At 44.0% G+C, this 18,273-nt stretch overlaps 2 protein-coding genes across 2 annotated transcripts in view; both read left to right on the forward strand.

The window, feature by feature from the left end:
• Positions 1 to 12,035, forward strand: part of MOSMO (modulator of smoothened) — a 41,669-nt gene extending 29,634 nt beyond the window's left edge. The window contains exons 2-3 of the mRNA XM_054993612.1: positions 4,943 to 5,155; positions 9,055 to 12,035. Coding sequence (XP_054849587.1) covers positions 4,943 to 5,155; positions 9,055 to 9,239 — 398 coding nt within the window. The 3' untranslated portion in view covers positions 9,240 to 12,035. The remainder of the gene's footprint in view (positions 1 to 4,942; positions 5,156 to 9,054) is intronic.
• A 4,448-nt stretch (positions 12,036 to 16,483) lies between these two features.
• Positions 16,484 to 18,273, forward strand: part of VWA3A (von Willebrand factor A domain containing 3A) — a 46,163-nt gene continuing 44,373 nt past the window's right edge. The window contains exon 1 of the mRNA XM_054993673.1: positions 16,484 to 16,556. Coding sequence (XP_054849648.1) covers positions 16,484 to 16,556 — 73 coding nt within the window. The remainder of the gene's footprint in view (positions 16,557 to 18,273) is intronic.

Consider the following 18,273-nt stretch of genomic DNA (forward strand, 5'->3'; position numbering starts at 1 on the left):
GATGTAGCTTCCAGGTGTGTTGCTCAGACTCATAGACTTAGAAAAGGAAGTCCCAAACCACGCCAGGCAGTTCTGGTCGTCTCAGTATCTGGCATGGAGCAAAGAGCCTCTCTCACATGCTGGTAGAATGATTCTGAGTAGAGGGGATCCATACTGCTGTGAGCAGCCATCTTTTCAAGAGCTGTTCGCACACTTAGATAATTTGTGGTGCTAGCATGAGAAACCGGGGAGGGTAGATGGAGGCTGATTCTTCCGACTGCCCAAGAACATTTTCCCTTGAGAACAACAGGCTCCAGGTGCAGCTAATCAGGAGGCCTGCACATTCATCTCCCAACTTGGGTCTGTGGAAAGTTACACTCCTGAACCAAAGTCTCACAGGCAGGCTAGTCATAGGGTTTTAAAGACTGGTTTTCACACTATCCATTCAAAGACAGCAGTGTTTCCATCATATGAAACTGCCTTGTATCTCTTTCTCATTGTCCCTCCCTTAAGCCCCTTGTAAATTAATTGTCAGCAACTCTTTTCCCAAGCAAACATCTTCCCTCTGTGTAAGGAATAATGTCCCTGCATGCCCAGCGCCATCTCTTTCAGTGTGGAAAGTCAGCGTTCTTAGGCCATGGTTCGGAACAAACAGCGTTTGAGCGAGAAGACGCGCGAGTTCCTGACCGCAGGAAAGTAGGGCAGGAATACCAGCGCTGTTTAATATTTGTGGGTTCACAGTTAGCAGGAAAGTCAGTCTTCTTATGTAATTGGGATCAAGTTATAAAATCATTTGCAGCTTGGAAGCTCGAACCAAAGTTCCTTTGACACTAAAATTCATTGCTCTAATTAATAGGAAACATCTGAAAGTCTCCTCCACCACTGCACACAAAAAGGCACGTTGCTTGTTGGGTCCTTCCCCCCCCCCCCCTGAACAGAGCTTTTTCCATTGTCAAATAAAAATAAGTTAAAGCATAAGGCTATGGACTTAATAGCCTCAGCCTAATAATTTTCAGGAAAATGAATCTGTGTGATGGCAAATCACCGGGACGCTTGTAACAATTAGGGTAGCATTTTTTCCTGCGCTTGGTGTTCTGAACAGTGACAAGTGACCTTTTCCATTTGTCCGCATCTCCAGAGCACTCCCATGTAGGCCTTGTACCTCGGAAAGAGTCTGAAATGGCCTCTCAAACGTCTCTTTTAAAAGCTGCGGACGGATTTCCGTGAGGCTCCCCCCCGCCCTTATGGCAGTACTCTTAAGTTAATTTGCAAAATCTCTCTCGCTGTTCTTTAACAGAAGACCCCCTCATACCAACCTTTTTGGAAGCTGCGGACGGATTTCCTATGAATTGGCACCAAGGCTGCAGAAGAGGCAGATGGTGTAAATTTTTTTTTTGCAAAAGCACATGAAAACCCTGGAGAGCCACTGCCAGTCTGAGTAGACAAGAGTGACCCTGATGAACTGGTGCTCTGGTTCAGTTTGAGGCAGCTTCATGTCTGTTATCATCATGCCTTCCAACTGGCCAGTTTGTAATTGCCACTGCAGAGTCACAGTTCTGTGCTTCTGTTCCCCCATCTCTTTTAAAAGGCTGGCTGGTATCCAAGCATCCATGCCCAGACCATGGAATTTCCCTGTGTTCCTCTCTATTGCTGCAGTCCATTCCAACCCTCGGTGTGATTTCTGTGCATGGGTATTTGGATGCTAATGAGATTTTGAGATTTAGTTAGATTTTTGGCTGCCCCATACAGTACTACTCCTCCCCCACCCAAATCAAACATCTGCCATACATCTTTCCCAGGAAATTGCTCAATACCAGACATCAAAATCCCACTGATATCAAAAGGTTTTAAACAGGGCTGGATTTAGGGACCTGTGACTCACGTGGTGTGTGTGTGTGTGTGTGTGCGCGCGCGCGCGCGCGCGCGTGTGTGTGTGTGTGCGCGTGCGCGCCTATTATGAACTATCTATTCTGCTTTCTCTCCTGGAGTCTGTTCTGGACCCTGAGTTGCTCAGTATCTCTGTAAATGACTTGGATGAAGGAATAGCGGGAATACCGATTAAATTTGCAGACGATACTAAATGGTGATGGGTAGCTGATAGAGTAGAAGACAAAATCAATCAATGTTGTTGTTGTTGCTGTTGTTGTTGTTGTTGTTGTTCATTTATAGTCCATCTTTCTTGCTGAGGTCTAAGATGGAATATTCAGGATGATCTTGACAGGCTAGAACACTGGGCTAAAACTAACACAAAGAATTTCAGCAGAGATAAATATGAAGTTCTACATTTAGATGTGGACAAAATCGAGAGGGTGCAGAGGAGAGCGACAAGAATGATCAGGGGTCTGGAGACTGAGCCCTACGAGGAAAGGCTGAGGGCCTTGGGAATGTTTAGTTTGGAGAAGAGGAGGTTGAAGGGGGACATGATTGCTCTCTTTAAATATTTGAAAGGCTGTCATTTGGAGGAGGGCAAAGAGCTGTTCCGGTTGGCAGCAGAGGGTAGGACGCGAAGCAATGGGCTAAAACTACATGCACAAAGGTACCAGCTGGATATTAGGAAAAACTTTTTCACTGTCAAGAGTAGTTCAAAAGTGGAATCAGTTGCCTAGGGAGGTGGTGAGCTCCCCTTCACTGTCAGTTTTCAAGAAGAGGCTGAATGAATACTTGTCAGAGATGTTTTAGGCTGATCCTGCACTGAGCGGGGGGGTTGGACTAGATGGTCTGTATGGCCCCTTCCAACTCTATGATTCTATGATTCTATGATTTAGGTAGGAAAAATCAAATGCATAATTATAGGATGGGTGAGACTTGTCTTGGCAGTCATACATGTGAAAAGGATCTAGGGGTCTGGGTAGACCCGTACGCTGACCATGAGTCAGCAGTGTGATGTGGCAGCTAAAAAGGCAAATGTAATTTTTTGTTACTGTTGTTTGTTTATCGTCCGCCATTCTCACAGAGATCCAAGGCGGATTACGTACTGCAAATTTTGGGCTGCATCAGCAGAAGTATAGTGTTCAGATCTTGTGAACTGATGGTATCGCTTTACTCTGCTCTGGTTAGGCCTCACTTGGGTGTACTGAGTTCTTTTTTGGGCACTGCAAAAGAAGGATGTTGATGAGTTGGAATGTGTCCAACGGAAGACTACAAAGATGGTGAGGAGTTTGGAGACCTAGTGCTATGAGGAAAGGTTGGAAGAGCTGGGTGTGTTTAGCCTGGAGAGGAGAAGGCTGAGAAGTGATAAAATAGCCATCATCAAGGTGTCACATAGAGGATGAAATGTTTTCTGTTGCTCCAGAGGTTTGGACCAGAACCAAAGGGTTAAAATTAAACCAAAAGAGTTTTTGGCTAAACATTAGGAAGAGCTTCCTGATAGTTACAGCTGTTTCTCACTGGAAAAGGCTTCCTCAGGAGGTGGTAGATTCTTCTTCATTGGAGGTTTTTAAGAAGAGGCTAGATGGTCATCTGTCTGCTGATTCTGTGACCTAGTATAACATTAGACAGATTGTGAGAAGGAGGGCAGGCAGAAATGTGCCAGTGCTCGGCACTTGTGGCCCTTTCTTATGCGCCCAGGGAAATGCCAATCACCACTTTGGGATCAGGAAGGAATTTTCCTCCAGGCCACATTGGCCAGAGATCCTGGAGGCTTTTGACCTTCTGGGCATTGAGCAGGGTCAGTGGAGGAGTGAGGGGTAGTAGCTGTGAATTTCCATTGTGCAGCAGGTTATACTAGCTCAAGCCACTATGTAGCGCACTAGGGATGTAAAAGACTGAACATTTAATTGATTAAACAGTATGGATTTGTTTACAGTTGATCCATTGCTATAAACATTTGAATGTTTTTCCATGTCCAGGAAAACATTTAAAGGGTTCCCTGTGCATTCCAGGATGCACAACATGTGTTAGTACATTTCAGTTTTTAAAATTAGGAGGGTTCTGTAATATCCAGGGCGACTGATTTGCTTACATATGGCATGAATCAGTAGAGTTATAGATCCTAGCATGCCTTTGTACGATGGGGGTAAATCGTGCATGCAAATCATGGAATAGACTGTAAATGCAATTTTAAAATATTAACAATTGGTGGGTGGTGAAGAGGCCTCTCGCATGTGGCGCTATCTGGTCTAGGATTGGCCCTGGTCTTAGATTGTTTCTAAGAGAGGCTGATCATCTTCCTTTGTGTGCAGACCTGGACCACAGTTTTACGCCTGGGGTGGAACCAGGTGGGAGGGGATGTGCAGGTTTCTGCATTTACCTTGAAGCTGCTCTGAAAACATTTTTCAGTGCACTTGCTTGAGCTGAGCATGCAAAGGGAACAATAAAGACAGCTGGGACCTGTTGAGAACGCAGTCTCAGTGGAGTAAGGAGTTGCCCAAGCATGCCCAAGCATGCAACCTTTAAATTGTGCCAAGTGAGTAGTTAACGGTTGGTTAGGGTTGAGAAGGCTACGTTCTCTACTTGTCCGTTTTGTGTGGGACACCCTACCCCCTCTAGATCCACTGGTTCCTCCATTCTTCACTTGGGTGGAAGGAATTGTAGGGGGATCTTCTCTTATTAGAAAACGGATACAACTTCTACTAGCATTGCCACAAGGTGCCCTTCTTCTGCAGGCTGTGACAATCTCATTTCTTAACAGGGAAGGGGAAAATGGGCCCATCCCTGGCTCTTCCTCTCCCCTGCCAAACCCTTCCATTGAGAGCCAGTGGTTAAGAGTGCAGGATTCTAATCTGGAGAACCGTGTTTGATTCTTCACTCCTCCGCCTGAAGCCAGCTGGGTGACCTTGGGTCAGTCACAGCTTCTAGCTCTCTCAGCCCCACCCACCTCACAGGGTGTTTTGTTGTGGGGATAATAATGACATACTTTGTAAACCGCTCTGAGTAGGTGTTAAGTCATCCTGAAGGGCAGTATATAAATTGAATGTTATTATTATTATCGAATGTTATGGGTGTCTTGTGTATGTCGTTGCAGGTGCTCTCACTGTTGGCCTTGTGCGACAGTGTCAAACCATTCATGGACGTGACAGGACCTGTATTCCCCCCCGGTTGCCTCCGGAGTGGATCACCACCTTATTTTTCATCATCATGGGGATTATTTCACTGACTGTCACATGTGGCCTGTTAGTGGCTTCCCACTGGCGAAGAGAAGCAACCAAGTACGCCCGCTGGATAGCGTTCACTGGAAGTAAGTGTGCCTTTTCGGCTCCCGAGGAGGCTCACATGTCGCAGGCGAGATTGTTGGCTTGGCAAGTCAACAGTCTAATTCAGGAACACCCTCGTTGCAAAAAAGATAACGTGGAGCTGGCGAAGGGGCAGTCAAAACGATGGAGGAACAGGAGCTCCTTCCCTACAAGGAAAGGCTAAACAATTTGCGTTTTGTTTTTTCAGTTAGAAAAGAGACTTCAGATACATTTTTAACCCAACTTCCTTCCCAGGAGTTCAGGCTGGAATACATTGTTTTCCCTTTTCTTGTTTTCCAAACAGAGAGGAGATTTTGTTGACTTTTTTTCCTTTCTTCTCTTTTTAATTGGGTCCTTTTGATAAAGACCCGAAGTCTGCATTGACTATTAATGTGTAGCTGGACAGTGCCAGACGTGGGTTGATGGAAATGTCAGTCACTCTGATTTTGTTTCATTTCTACCTCTCCAATACTCTTTCCCCCCACCCATCTTCACAACAACCGTGTGAGGAAGTTTAGGCCGAGAGTGTGACTGGTGGCCCAAGCTACCCAGCAAACTTCATGGTAGAGTGAGAATTTGAACTTGAGGTTCCTGGATTCTGTTGAATCCACTACACCACGCCGTTGTCTAGGTGACTAGGGAGGTTTATCAAATTATGTATGTTATTAGGGATAGGTGGGAGAAAGACTTCTACTCCTGTAATTCTAGAACACAATGAAGTTGATGGACTTCACTTCCAGACAGACAGAAGAAATAGTCCTTTGCACAATGCGTAATTCGCTTATAGAATTCATTGTTGCAAGATGCATTGATGGCTGTTACCTTGGATGGCTTTAAAAGGGGATTAGTTGAATACTGAGTCCTAGTTCTATCAACAGCTCATAGTTGTGATGAACTAAGTAGAACTGTGTTCAGGGGCGGTATAATTCCGATTTCTTTCATGCTCTGCTGGTAGGTCTTTCTTGGGGGCATTTGGTGGGCTGCTGTAGGGAAAACAAAATGCTGGACTAGATGGACCTTTGAATTTGACCTTACAGGGTTCTTCTGAGAACCTGCATCTCACCCTTCTGGCACGGTGATGCTTCTGAGAAATCTTCTCACCTATGTGTAGGAACCCTGCTTGACTACACTCTGTCCTTCCCCAGCACAGGATAGGGAAAAAACTCACAAGGACCAAAGAGCAGACCTAGGTAGCAACCCCCAGTCACTACAAAATCCAAACCCATTATTGGGAGAGCCTAGTTCTGCTGATTTGCCAGAAGCGCCATGAACTCTATGAATGTTGTATTCCTCCAGTAAGTCAATCTAAACATTTCATTCATTAGGCAGTGGCACAAGATCAGTTTGAAGGGAGATGCCAGCCGTTGGGGTAAGGGCATTATTTATTTGTTTGTGTGTTTGTTTATAGTCCACCTTTCTCACTGAGAACCAAAGCAGATTACATAGCGCAAGTGAAAACAATATAATCAAACAGCTAGGACATTCACAGCAAAAATACAATATGATCAACAATTGGGACATTCCGTGAAAACCAATACAATAGGGTATGGTCGCTGCAAATTTGAAAACTAGCAGAAATCAAATACATAGATGAAACCTTTCTGAATTAAAAGTGTAAGTTATTAACATGACATCTTTAGCAACATCTTATTACCCAGGAATATTATCTATCTCAACAGATAGTACTCAATAGCCTAGTCTACAGTCCCTGTCCTTATCTCTTTGAACTATTTCTTATGACATAGCCCTATAATCTGAGTCGAAAGCCTTCCTAAATAACTCCATCTTGCATAGTTTATGGAAAGCCATGAGAGTAGGAGCTTTCCCAAGGTCTTCAAGCAAGCTGTTCCACAAGGTGGGGGCCGCCACAAAGAGAATGTATGTATGGGCCGTTGTTGATTTTGCCCAACTACAGGGTGGTATCTGCAGAAGGCCCTGTTCAGATGAGCAAAGTTGCCACAAACCCATGTCCAACTCAGGCTTAGGCTGACCTTCCCCTACCCTGAGGTAAAACTTCTCCTCATTAAGCCTATGAAGCTGTATACTGGGCTGGGAAGCCTCTGGCAGCGTGGTTGATGCTAAGCTTCAACTTTCCTTCTTGTCCCACCCTGAAGAAATATTAAAACTGGTTACCCCGCCAAGTCTTAGTAGGGGACAGATCAGGGGTTTGCACTTCCCTTTAGCAGAAACTGGCACACAAGGCTTGAGGAGGTTCAAAACGTAACTGAAGGTTTATTTACAGAATGTTAAAATCAAAACATAGGGGGAGAGGCGGTTTCGCCGATTTGAGGGACCTAGACCATGACGGGCTTTGAATGTAATAGTCATGCCCTTGAATCGATTCTGGTAACTGCTGGGCTGCCAAAGGAGCCAGCTCCAACATGGAGCATTTGGCATGGATGTTGAAGTCATCCAGAACTATCTCAGTGTCTCCAGCACCAGTTTGGAGAGAACCTCTGCCGACTCTGAAAGTGTGCTTACTGGGGAGCCAGATGGCCAATACACTAGCAGGAAATCCAGTATTTCCTTAGATCCTGATGGAAGGAGTATACAGTCAGTGCTCACTATAGTTCGTAGCAGGAGTCCACAGGAGCGGAAAGTCTCATGGAGTGCAATAGCAATTCTGACTCCTCTGCCCCCTGCTCAGGTTGGTGGAGGACTGCAAAATCAGGCAGAGTTACCTGGGACAGGCACACCATATCATTTTCTTCCTACCATGTGCCAGTTATATGTGCCCGATCGATTGCCACCTTTTGCAGAAGTGCAATCAGGCGGGCAGATTTGTGCCTTACCGATCTGGCATTGCATAGTCTAAAGAGAAAGTGGGGAAAGAGGAGGGCCCTGCATCATTAACTCTAGGGATACTGCGGAAGTTGGGTAAGCAGCGAGTAACCTTGCCTGATATTGGTCATCTTTGATAAACCTCATCCCCCTCTCTGCCAGCTGCTATCTGTATTGGAATAATGCATTCACCATACATGCTGTTCTAGGCAGAGACAGCCTTCACAGTAGTAAGAACATATGCGAGGTCATTCACGTTCAATATGCTAGTGTCCACAAATAACCATATCATAGTCCTGAAGTGCCTTCATGATGTACTGAAGTTAAAATTGTCCAGCAGGTGTTCTATGCCTGCTGATCCTGGTTTCCAGGTCTAGCATCTGGTGTAGGTCTCCATCTGTAGAAGTGGGGGCCCACTGACTGTTTGCCCCAGGTCAAGAGCCCTTGTGCTCTTGCCCTTCGGGTTGTGCCTGGTCTCTTCAATCTCACCTAATGGAGAAGGGGAAATGCAGGGAGCCAGTAAGGAAAACTGGTTAGTTCTGTCCTGCCCTCTCAGTTCTTCTATGGTAGAGACATGTTCTCCCAGCCGAGACTGCCTTGTGAGCCGAGTAAGAGGGAATTCCCAAGAGGCGACTGACTACCTTTCCTTGCCTGGATGCTTCTCAACCTGAAATTATACCCTTCCAGGGTAGCTAAGCTTGGTGCTATTCATTACATTATACTGACTTTTGGCTTGCATTAAAGGTGGGTTATAAATATTGTAAACTAAACAAGAGGAATTGCAGAACTCAGAAAAAGAGTACCGGTAATTCTTATTGGCAAAACGACCAGCCCAGCATGACACCGGAAAGCCACTTGAATGAACGGCTTGCTAGCTAGGAAGCCTCACTCACAGTTTTAAGGGCCTCTCCTACTCCCCTAATAGCCCATAATGGATATCTTTAAGCGCCCTCTAGCGGCCTGTGCTTCAGGCCTGGTAAAACAGAACAGAAGTGGTCTATTTGCTAGAGTAGACAGAACTGAGATAGATTAACCCAGCATTATATGTTCACATATCTGTAACTTGTCCTGTTGCTAATCTGACTTCTCTTTCCTTTTCTCTCCCCATCCCTGCCGCTTCCAGTGATCCTGTTCTGCATGGCAGCCCTAATATTCCCAATAGGTTTTTACATCAATGAAGTTGGAGGCCAGCCTTACAAACTGCCGAACAACACCGTGGTTGGATCATCCTACGTACTCTTTGTTTTATCCATTTTCTTTACAATAGTTGGACTTCTATTTGCTGGCAAAGTGTGCTTACCTGGCTGATGAGTGTCTACATGAGCTTCACTCGGTCATGAAGGAGAGGAGAGCGTCCAGCGCATTCTCAAGAGGGTGCCTACGTCGGGCTGTCGTGGTCTTACCGTAAACAAGGAGGTCTCTGATGTGGTCTCATTATGCACTTTGATTATTTTTTTAATTGAAAAAAAGATACGTGGAGAGCCTTTCCCATAACCAAATACAGCCAACTTTGACTTGTCCTCCTGAGCGCCTGGAAGGAGTCAGGCGTGCACTGTGATAAGAAATAAGCAGAGTAAGATACTCGACAGCCGAGCGGAGAAAGATTCTCAACAACTGAGCAACATCTTTTGCCCCCACCATCACTGTACTGTGCCAGTTTTTAAATGTCTTGACAGTTTTGAAAGTCTCAAAAAAAGAAGAAAAAAATGTATTTATGAACTTTGGTCGACCAGAGGTTTGCCAAGGGTGTTGAAGTGGGGCTGGCCTCACTGCTTAGCAGATTAGCATCTTCCTTCTGTGACAGGCATTTGCCATCAAAACAAAAATAGAAATGTCAATTTCATGTTAGCTGCACCCCGAAGCCAAGAGATCAAAAGAGATTCTTGGAAATCTGTTAAAACAAAATTTATGCCCTCCCCTCTTCCCTTTGTCTGCCCTCATGAGCAGTAGGAAATACCAAGGAATGCTGGGGGTGGGTGGAAGAAGGGGGTTCCTTCTTTTATGTTTATATATATATATATATATGTTGCTCATGCAGTATACTGAATGTTTATACATATATATGTATATATATATATACAAATGCACAAAAACACACATTTTCTGGAAGAGAACTCCAAGCGCTTTGCTAGTGCAACACTGTGGTGTGCAAAACTCAATAGGATTTTAAAAAAGGAAAACACACACACACACACACACACACACACACACACACAAAGCCATTTCTTCTGAAGGCTGCCCAGCTGACAAGCCTTCAGTTTACCTCAATCTTTGTAGCAGCCCTTGATTTTAACAGGTCTGTTTCTTTTCACTTTTCTGTACTAAGGTACAAACTCTATGCCTTTCTAGGTGCAGTTTTAAGTTAAGCTAAGTTTTCTGTGTACGGTAATTTATTTGTGTGTTGCAGAGAATAAAAGGCAACATCATGTCATAACACTCAAAGGCCAAACCCCACCAATGGGATAATGCACTCCTTTAAATTATGAGCAATTGTTGTATTCTAGGGGTGGGTCTCTTTTCCATCTCTCCCTGTCCCCTGTGCCAGATTTTTGGCTTTACTTGTTACATTCATGTGAGTTTCTACCCCCCAGAATATTTGCCACAGAAAATGATCTCTGACTGTGTAACTTGAGCTGCTGTAGTAAAAGCTACTGCAAAAGAGGGAGTGCAGTGAGAAAGTATTAAATGAAATTCACCATGGTTACCAAGGGGGCCGATCTGGTCACCCGATGCCCCATGTCTTGTCCTGGCGTACAGAACTCATATAACTGGGCTCTTGCAATTCCTAGCAACAAATGTCCCTTTTGTATTCACTTGGAACCCAGTATTACTGAGTTAAAATGCGTCAGTTGCTGAGCGGAAGTAGCCAGTCCAGTAGCTGGAATTTTTAGAATTAAATGCAGGTGCTTGGGTACTTTTCAACAAAATGGGGGGGGGGGGTTACAGCACATTGCCATCAACCTGAGGGTGCATCCACCTACGGCGAACATGTCATTTAGTTTGGGCTTCTTTGGTGTGTCATAGGAGTAGCGTTAGGTGGTCTGTCAGGCACCAGTGGCCAATGCCATGCTGGGCAGAAAGTGAAAGTCACTAAAGAATTTCTCTTTCAAGCATGGAGATAAATCCCCTGACAAAGGCCAAAGTCCATGCGTAGGTTGCTCCACCCCCACCCCCCGGCAGGTTTTGAGGTTTGGGATTCTCAGCAGCGGTCGAATGGGGTACAGTTTGTAAATGATGTGCAAATCATGCTAACTTTCCCATCACAGTATTATTGCAAGGGTGTAACTTGGCATTGTGTCGGATTTACCTCTGTAGAATCTATGGCTGATTCTCTGGTGTCATTTTCTGCTTTTTCCCTGTTTGTCCAAGCCAGAGCTCATGAACACACATGTATTCTTGGAGCTTTCTGAAAATATACTCCTGCCCTGGACTTTCTGGTTTAGATTTGAATGATTTCCATATTTGTATATTGCTGAGGGAAGATTGGGTCTTAGCAGGACATTCCTCCCAGCATTCTGGGGGTTTCCAGAGCGTTTTTGAGGGTTAATTACCCCCCCCCCCCAATTAAGTTCTTGCAGAAGGACTGGTACTTAACACTGAAAGACATGATTAAGTTCTCACTTTGGGTACCCTAAGATTGCTTAAAAATGACTCCTCCTCCAAAAGGCTAGCTGTAAATAGTTCCACAGGATAATTTTGGAGCCGGTGCTGTCTCAGTTAAGCTCCCTTCCTGGGACTGCTAGCCAAGCTGGGTTCGGTTGTTGCCAGTGTACTCATTGGCTTTAAGCAGCAGCCGAATGGCAGAAAGAGGCCGGCCAAGCGTCCTCAGTTGCTTTATCCTGTCACAGGAAATGTGTTACTTGCTTGAATTTTTGCAGGCAAGTCTGCTTTTAAAAGAACAAGACCAGGGCTAAAAAATGAAAGTTTGGCAATCCTGGTCCTCCTCTCCTCACCCCCCCCCCCCCGGCCACCAAACATTGTGTGTCTTGCCCGAATTGTGTCCCCTTGATACCTAGGTGTTATTTGCAAGTAGAATGCAGAGAGCACTTACGGTAGCAGAGCAAGATCTGGGCCCAGTAGCACCTTAAAGACCAACTAAATTTCCAGGGTAGGAGCTTTCAGGAGTCAAAGCTCCCTTTGTCAGTTGTAAGGAGTAGAAAAAGGAAGGAGACTTTATAATCCAGGCAAAGGGTGAGAGGTGCCTGGATTATAAAGACTCCTTCCTTTTTCCGCTTCTCCTATCTGACGCAGGGAGCTTTGACTCTTGAAAGATCATACCTTGCAAATCTAGTTGGTCTTTAAGGGGCTATTGGATGCAGATCTGGCTCTTTAACTACAATATGGTACCCACCTGAAAATACAGGAGCAGAAAGACACAGGAGATATGGCTTGGCTGGTAGCCTCAGAGCTCTACTCTGCCTCTTCTTGGTCCATCTGCAGCTTTCTCTGCACCCCTCCCCAATCTCTCTTGCATCTAGTAAAAAGCCCCCATGCTTCATTGCCACATGGAGGTGTGTTCCTTGTGCTCCCGATTTCCATTTCTATGTTGAAAGTACACCCTACTCCAATGGGATGGTGCTACTGCTTACATTAGGTTACCTAGGTAGTTGCTGCGTTATGACTGTTGCATGGGTCACGTTGGGGTCTGGTCCACAAATGCCAGTTCTCTCTATCCCCATCCCGCCCCACCCTTTCCTTAAGACGTAGAAGAAAATTTCTTCAGCTGCATGAGCTCATCTCTAACCTGATTTACTTATGGATGTGCAAACGAAATTACTAATTGTACTTTTAAAAAAAATTATCTACCAGTACAATTATCTACAGTACTGATTGTTCAGATTACAGGGGAAAGGTAGAGAGGAGTCCATGACTGCAATCCACAAGCAAGACTTTCCTGTGATGTTATCAAATTGGTCCTCCTTTTAGTTTTCCACCAGACTAGCTAAGGAGACTGTCCCAATACAATACGGATGGTGGGGGTGACAGCTGGCCTCTTTGGGGGTCTGAGGACTGGTGTCGCTTTGCTAAATGGACCCCATGACCCCTTTCCCCACAGGACAAAATGGAAAGCATACAGATGCCCTTGCACATTTGTTTCCTTGAATTACAAAACGGAAATTTTTCAGAGAGGGGAGAGGGACGGATGGCTCACAGGCCACCTGGGGAGCCTCAGCTAACACAGGCCTGTTTTAGGCTTGAATATAATGCTTTCCATCCTTGAGACCATGGAACTGGTTTGCAGGTGGCAAGCCTGGGTTTTAAATCATAACAGGCAATGTAGTCCTTAGACAACAGAACTGAGCAATCCCAGGTAATGGATTTGCTCAACAACAAGTCAAAGCAAGGATCATCCCTCCCCCATGCTTGGTGAACTGCGTTCAGGAACAGCCAAAATCGGCCAAGAAATAAGGGGCTGCTATGTACTGACATTGCATTAATGTGGATTGGACTTCTCTTGATGCAACGGAGGCCAAGTATTTACAGTTACTTAGGGTGGGGGAGGCAGCAGTGATTTTATACCCCCATGGTGTAGTTGTTTGTTAAGGTACCCCCATCTGATTTGATATATTTGGCCATTGTGTGTTTGAGGAAGATTTAGTATTTGACCTTTCTGAGGACTTGGATGAATAGAAACTGGGTTATATTGGGGGAGCAAAATCACCAGAAAGCTGCAGCAAAAGTGGATAAGAAAAAAAAAGGAGGGGGGGGGAAGCACTTTTTCCAGTCATTGCGTAAAACTAAGGACATAGGAGCTCTGAGTATATCCAGTCTGGGAGTAAAAATTGAACCTGTCTACAAACATTTGGGGAAAATAATATAGCTGCAGCTAACAAAATGCATAGGAATTTGGTGTTTGTTTAATTTAAAATAGAATCTTTTGGGGGAGAGAAAGGAAGAATCCCTATAATTAAGAAGAGGTGGATGTAAAGGTCAACCCTTTGCTTTTGAAATAAGGTCACCAAAAAGTGCAGTATTAATATATAGTAGAAAGATCATATCTTTGTCAACTGTATATAAAACACAGGTTTTTATGGTGCAATTGTCAGCCTTCTGTCTGATACTTCAGTTTCTGACGTACATGCATTTCTTTTTCCTACCTAGGAGTATTGCGGTCAACATCTGCAGACTGTTTATCGCTCCTGTTTGCACAAAAGATTCTTTTTTAGAAAAATGAGGGTTCACACACCTGGGCCCTTAATTCAGTTCTCTGTGTGCGTGCAACTCTTTGCCCAAGGAAATCCACAGAAGGCCTTTTAAAATCCTGCCAGCTTTATTGTCCTATGGGCAGCTCATTTGTATGACTCTAGATACACTCTTCCTCTGCTGCTGTTTCTTTCATGCCTGAAAGGTTTGAGATTGCAAATGCCCAAACCTGTAATATTTTTTTTTTCAATCATTCAAGTCATTTTGACAGGCTTATGGTGAATGATCCTGGCCTCTGTCACCATTTTACCTTTGGGTATCTGTAGATTTTTTTTTCTGTTGAAAGTGTTTGCAATGTGGTTTTACGCTGAGTGCAAGCCCTGAAGTCTTGCATCCTACAGTTTCTATTTTTACTAGCCTGTTGGCATACAAACTTCCCTTTTTGTGGGGGCGAGGTGGGGAGAATCATAGAGGTTAGTCCTATTTCTGCCAGTTAACTCCCATAGAAGATGTAGAGATCATGTATGTATCTTCTTCAGATGTAAGTCATATGAAAAATTTTGCATTAATTCTTTCCAAGCACATGGTAGAGCTCTGGGTTCCCGCTCTGATCCCCAAGAGTGCATTTCAGTTGCACGTTTTCTGTTCATTTCTTAAAAATGAAAAACTTGTGAAGGATGGGGAAAAGAAGATGAAGGAAAATGTCATTTTTAAAGATTTCCCTGCCTTGGGAGTTGCTTAAGAGAACTTAAGTCTGTACTAAAAATCATCCTGTGTATGTGGGGTTTTTTCCCCCTACTGCTACACTCTTCTCCCGTCCTCCCCCCACCCCAGTTACTGTTACGGAATTTCTAATTGGTTAGGACATTTTTTTTATGTTCCAATTAATTTCCAAAACAAACTGTTAATACGAACTGTATAAATCAAGCATAATTTTCTTCACTTGTATTTTTGTTATTGAGCAAGTTTATCAAAAATAAATTGTCTAATGAAAGTAGTGGGAGTGGCTTGATCTTAACAGCAAGGTGCGGAGGTGCATGTTGTGATGTAAGAGCATCAGTGGATTCAAGTTGCCTGCTATGTGGGGTGGGAGGGAGGAATTGTTTCAGCGAAAGATTTGGCCTTGAAAGGTCTGCACCCTATTCAGCTTCTGTCACAAAAAAATCACATCTGCTGTGTGTGGCAGGAGCAGAGATCTATTTATATATTTACTTTGTTTATACCCCGCCTTTCCCCCCCAATGGAGATCCAAAGCAGCTCACTTCTTTCTCCTCAATTTTATCCTCACAACAACCCGGTGAGGTAGGTTAGGCTGAGAGTGTATGACTGGCCCAAAATAACACCGCAAACTTCCATGGCAGAACAGAGATTTGAACCTGGGTCTCCCTGATCCTAGTCTGACACTCTAACCACTGCACCACACTGGATCTCATGGCCCTCCCAAAGGTTGCCTCTTTCTCAGAGTAGAGTTAGGAAAAGAACAAGGAAACGGTGTCATCCAAGAGGTTGCGGGTTCCAATTTCAGCTATAAGTAAAGATCAAGATAGGTAGCTGTGTTAGTCTGTAGCAGTAGAAGAGCAAGCGTCCAGTAGCACCTGTAAGACTAACACAATTTGTGGTAGAGTTTGAGCTTTCAAATATGAGCTATAAATATAAATAAATAAAACTTTCTATGATGTATGGGTTTTTCTGTCTCCCACTGTGCCCCTCCCCAGCAATATGGGATTATAGAGGGTATGTGTGAAACATTATGACCAAAGAAAGCAATGTGAATTATTTTGTTACCCCTCTTTTTGGAAGCAAGATTTGAGTCCGATAGCACCTCTATAAAGACCAATGAGATTTCCAGGGTATACACTTTCGAGAGTCAAAGCTCTCTTTGTCAGATACCAGAGCTTTGACTCTGGAAAGCTTACACCCTACAAATCTTGTTGGTCATCAAGGTGTAACTGGACTGGGATCTTGCTCTTTTAGCGCACACCAACATGGCTACCCACCTACCTACCTTTCTGGGGATTCTTCAGATGCAGAGGAAATCCTAACATTGTCCTGAATCTGTTTCAAACGTTGCTATCTCATTCACAACCATCTCTCTGTGCGGTCAGGTGGGAAATTTGAATTTTAGTGAGAGGAAGTGGCCTCACAAGAAGGGGAGGAGTTGGAGGCAGCTGAACTGTGGCCTGGGCCTGACACTCTGGATGCCATCGCATTCCCTCTGAGCTCCATCACTCCCAAGTCTCCAGGAATTTTCCCAGTCAGATGTGGTAATTCTAGCTGCAAGGGGCGGACTGGGAAGGCAAATGGTTCAGGGAAACAGGTATCCTCACTCCCCCATCACACACACACACCATGGCAGGAGGACTGTCTGGTGATAGCCATGGGCAACCTCGCCAAGACCCAGGGCCACCATGGGCAAGTCTTGTCTCATCCCCGGCTGCTTCACACAAAGGGAGTACCTTGTCTTGCAAGGGGTCACCTCAGGTGAGCCTTGCCTGGGTAGCTCCAAGAATATCGGCTCAGTGGGACTATTCCTGGTAGCCATAATGTCCATATCACCCCTGGACATATTTCTAGATTTGTTTTGTATGACTGCTGAGAGCAGCCAGAGTTTTGTGAACAGTCCTGTGGAAGTGGCAAGTAGATGAGGCACAGACACATGCAATATTTTTTAAATACACTTGCCAACCAACAGTTTTCATGAAGTGATCTCAGTCTTGACACAGTAGCTGCCATCTTTTTGTCTTCACAGTCTGGCTAGAACTGCAGCTCTTTTAAATACATAATTGGACTGTAATATTGTGTTTAAATGTGCATAAAATATTAAAGCCAAATATAACCCACCCCCAAAATTACTTAGTTTATAAACAATATATCGATATTAAATAGAGGAAGAAATAGAAAATAAGCTGCTTTGGGCATTGTGGAAAAGTAAGCTATAAATATTTTAAATAAAGTAGTAAACGTTATTGCTGTTGTTGTTGGAAAAAAAAGAAAATCCCATTGGCCAAACAAAGAGAGCTCAGGCATGGATTGGCCACTCAGTCCCCCTCCATGCCTCACTCCCTCCTCCCCTCTCCTTTTGGAAAAAAACATGGGAGAAGATAGGGAAACAACCAGCCAAGAGGCTGAAGCCACATTTCCCTGATTAACCCAGATTAACCTGAATTTATCTCGAGGTCTTGATCCAGGTTCCTTAATTGGATACAGGATTCTCTAATTTGATCTAGGAAAGCTGGATTTAGCCAGACCAGGTGATTAACAATAACAGAGCAACACGGTCAATGCTATAGCCAAACAAGTAATATCCCGTGTATAATAAAGTCTTATCTCCATAAACATACAATCAACAATATATTTATTAATTAAGTTATCTCCTATTATATAACCAGGACTCATACCACATATTACAATGCAATTATAGTTTCAATTTGTAGGCGTTATACATACTCCAACCAATCAATTAAAGTGAAGGAAATTGACGAAAGGAAATTAACATGAAGAAGTGTATTGGAAATTCTGACAACTGTGTTCTTTGAGAAAGAACTTTGGAAACGGACCTTATGGGGATCTGGACCGTCCGTTAGAAAAAACTATGGACATAGAACCTTATATGTACACCAAAAGAATACAACTGAGGTCTACATGTCTTCTGTGACCGGCACAGTGTCTGGGATCAACCTTGGACCGTACACACATTGAACTGAAATATAAGGCGAAATTGACTCCATATATGATAAATTGTGTCAAGTGACACCGGAAAGCAATTGCACTTTAATAGTATGGATAATAGGATTTAGAGCACGAGACACTTTAATTGATTGGTTGGAGTATGTATAACGCCTACAAATTGAAACTATAATTGCATTGTAATATGTGGTATGAGTCCTGGTTATATAATAGGAGATAACTTAATTAATAAATATATTGTTTATTGTATGTTTATGGAGATAAGACTTTATTATTCACAGGATATTACTTGTTTGGATTTAGCCAGACCAGCATAAATCTGGATTATGAAAATAGCGAAATCTCGCGAGAAGACACTGTTATCGCGCGAGAAGACGCAATAACAGCGTCTTCCTGCGAGATTTCGCTATTTTGCAGAATAAGGTAAGCCATGTGGAAACGGCCCAGATTGAAGGGGTTTCCCCTAACTTTCTTCTTGTCTGTCTACATTTGGTGACTATGTGCTAAAATG

The sequence above is a fragment of the Eublepharis macularius genome, chromosome 12 (assembly GCF_028583425.1).
Source record: "Eublepharis macularius isolate TG4126 chromosome 12, MPM_Emac_v1.0, whole genome shotgun sequence".
NCBI classification, from domain to species: domain Eukaryota; kingdom Metazoa; phylum Chordata; class Lepidosauria; order Squamata; family Eublepharidae; genus Eublepharis; species Eublepharis macularius.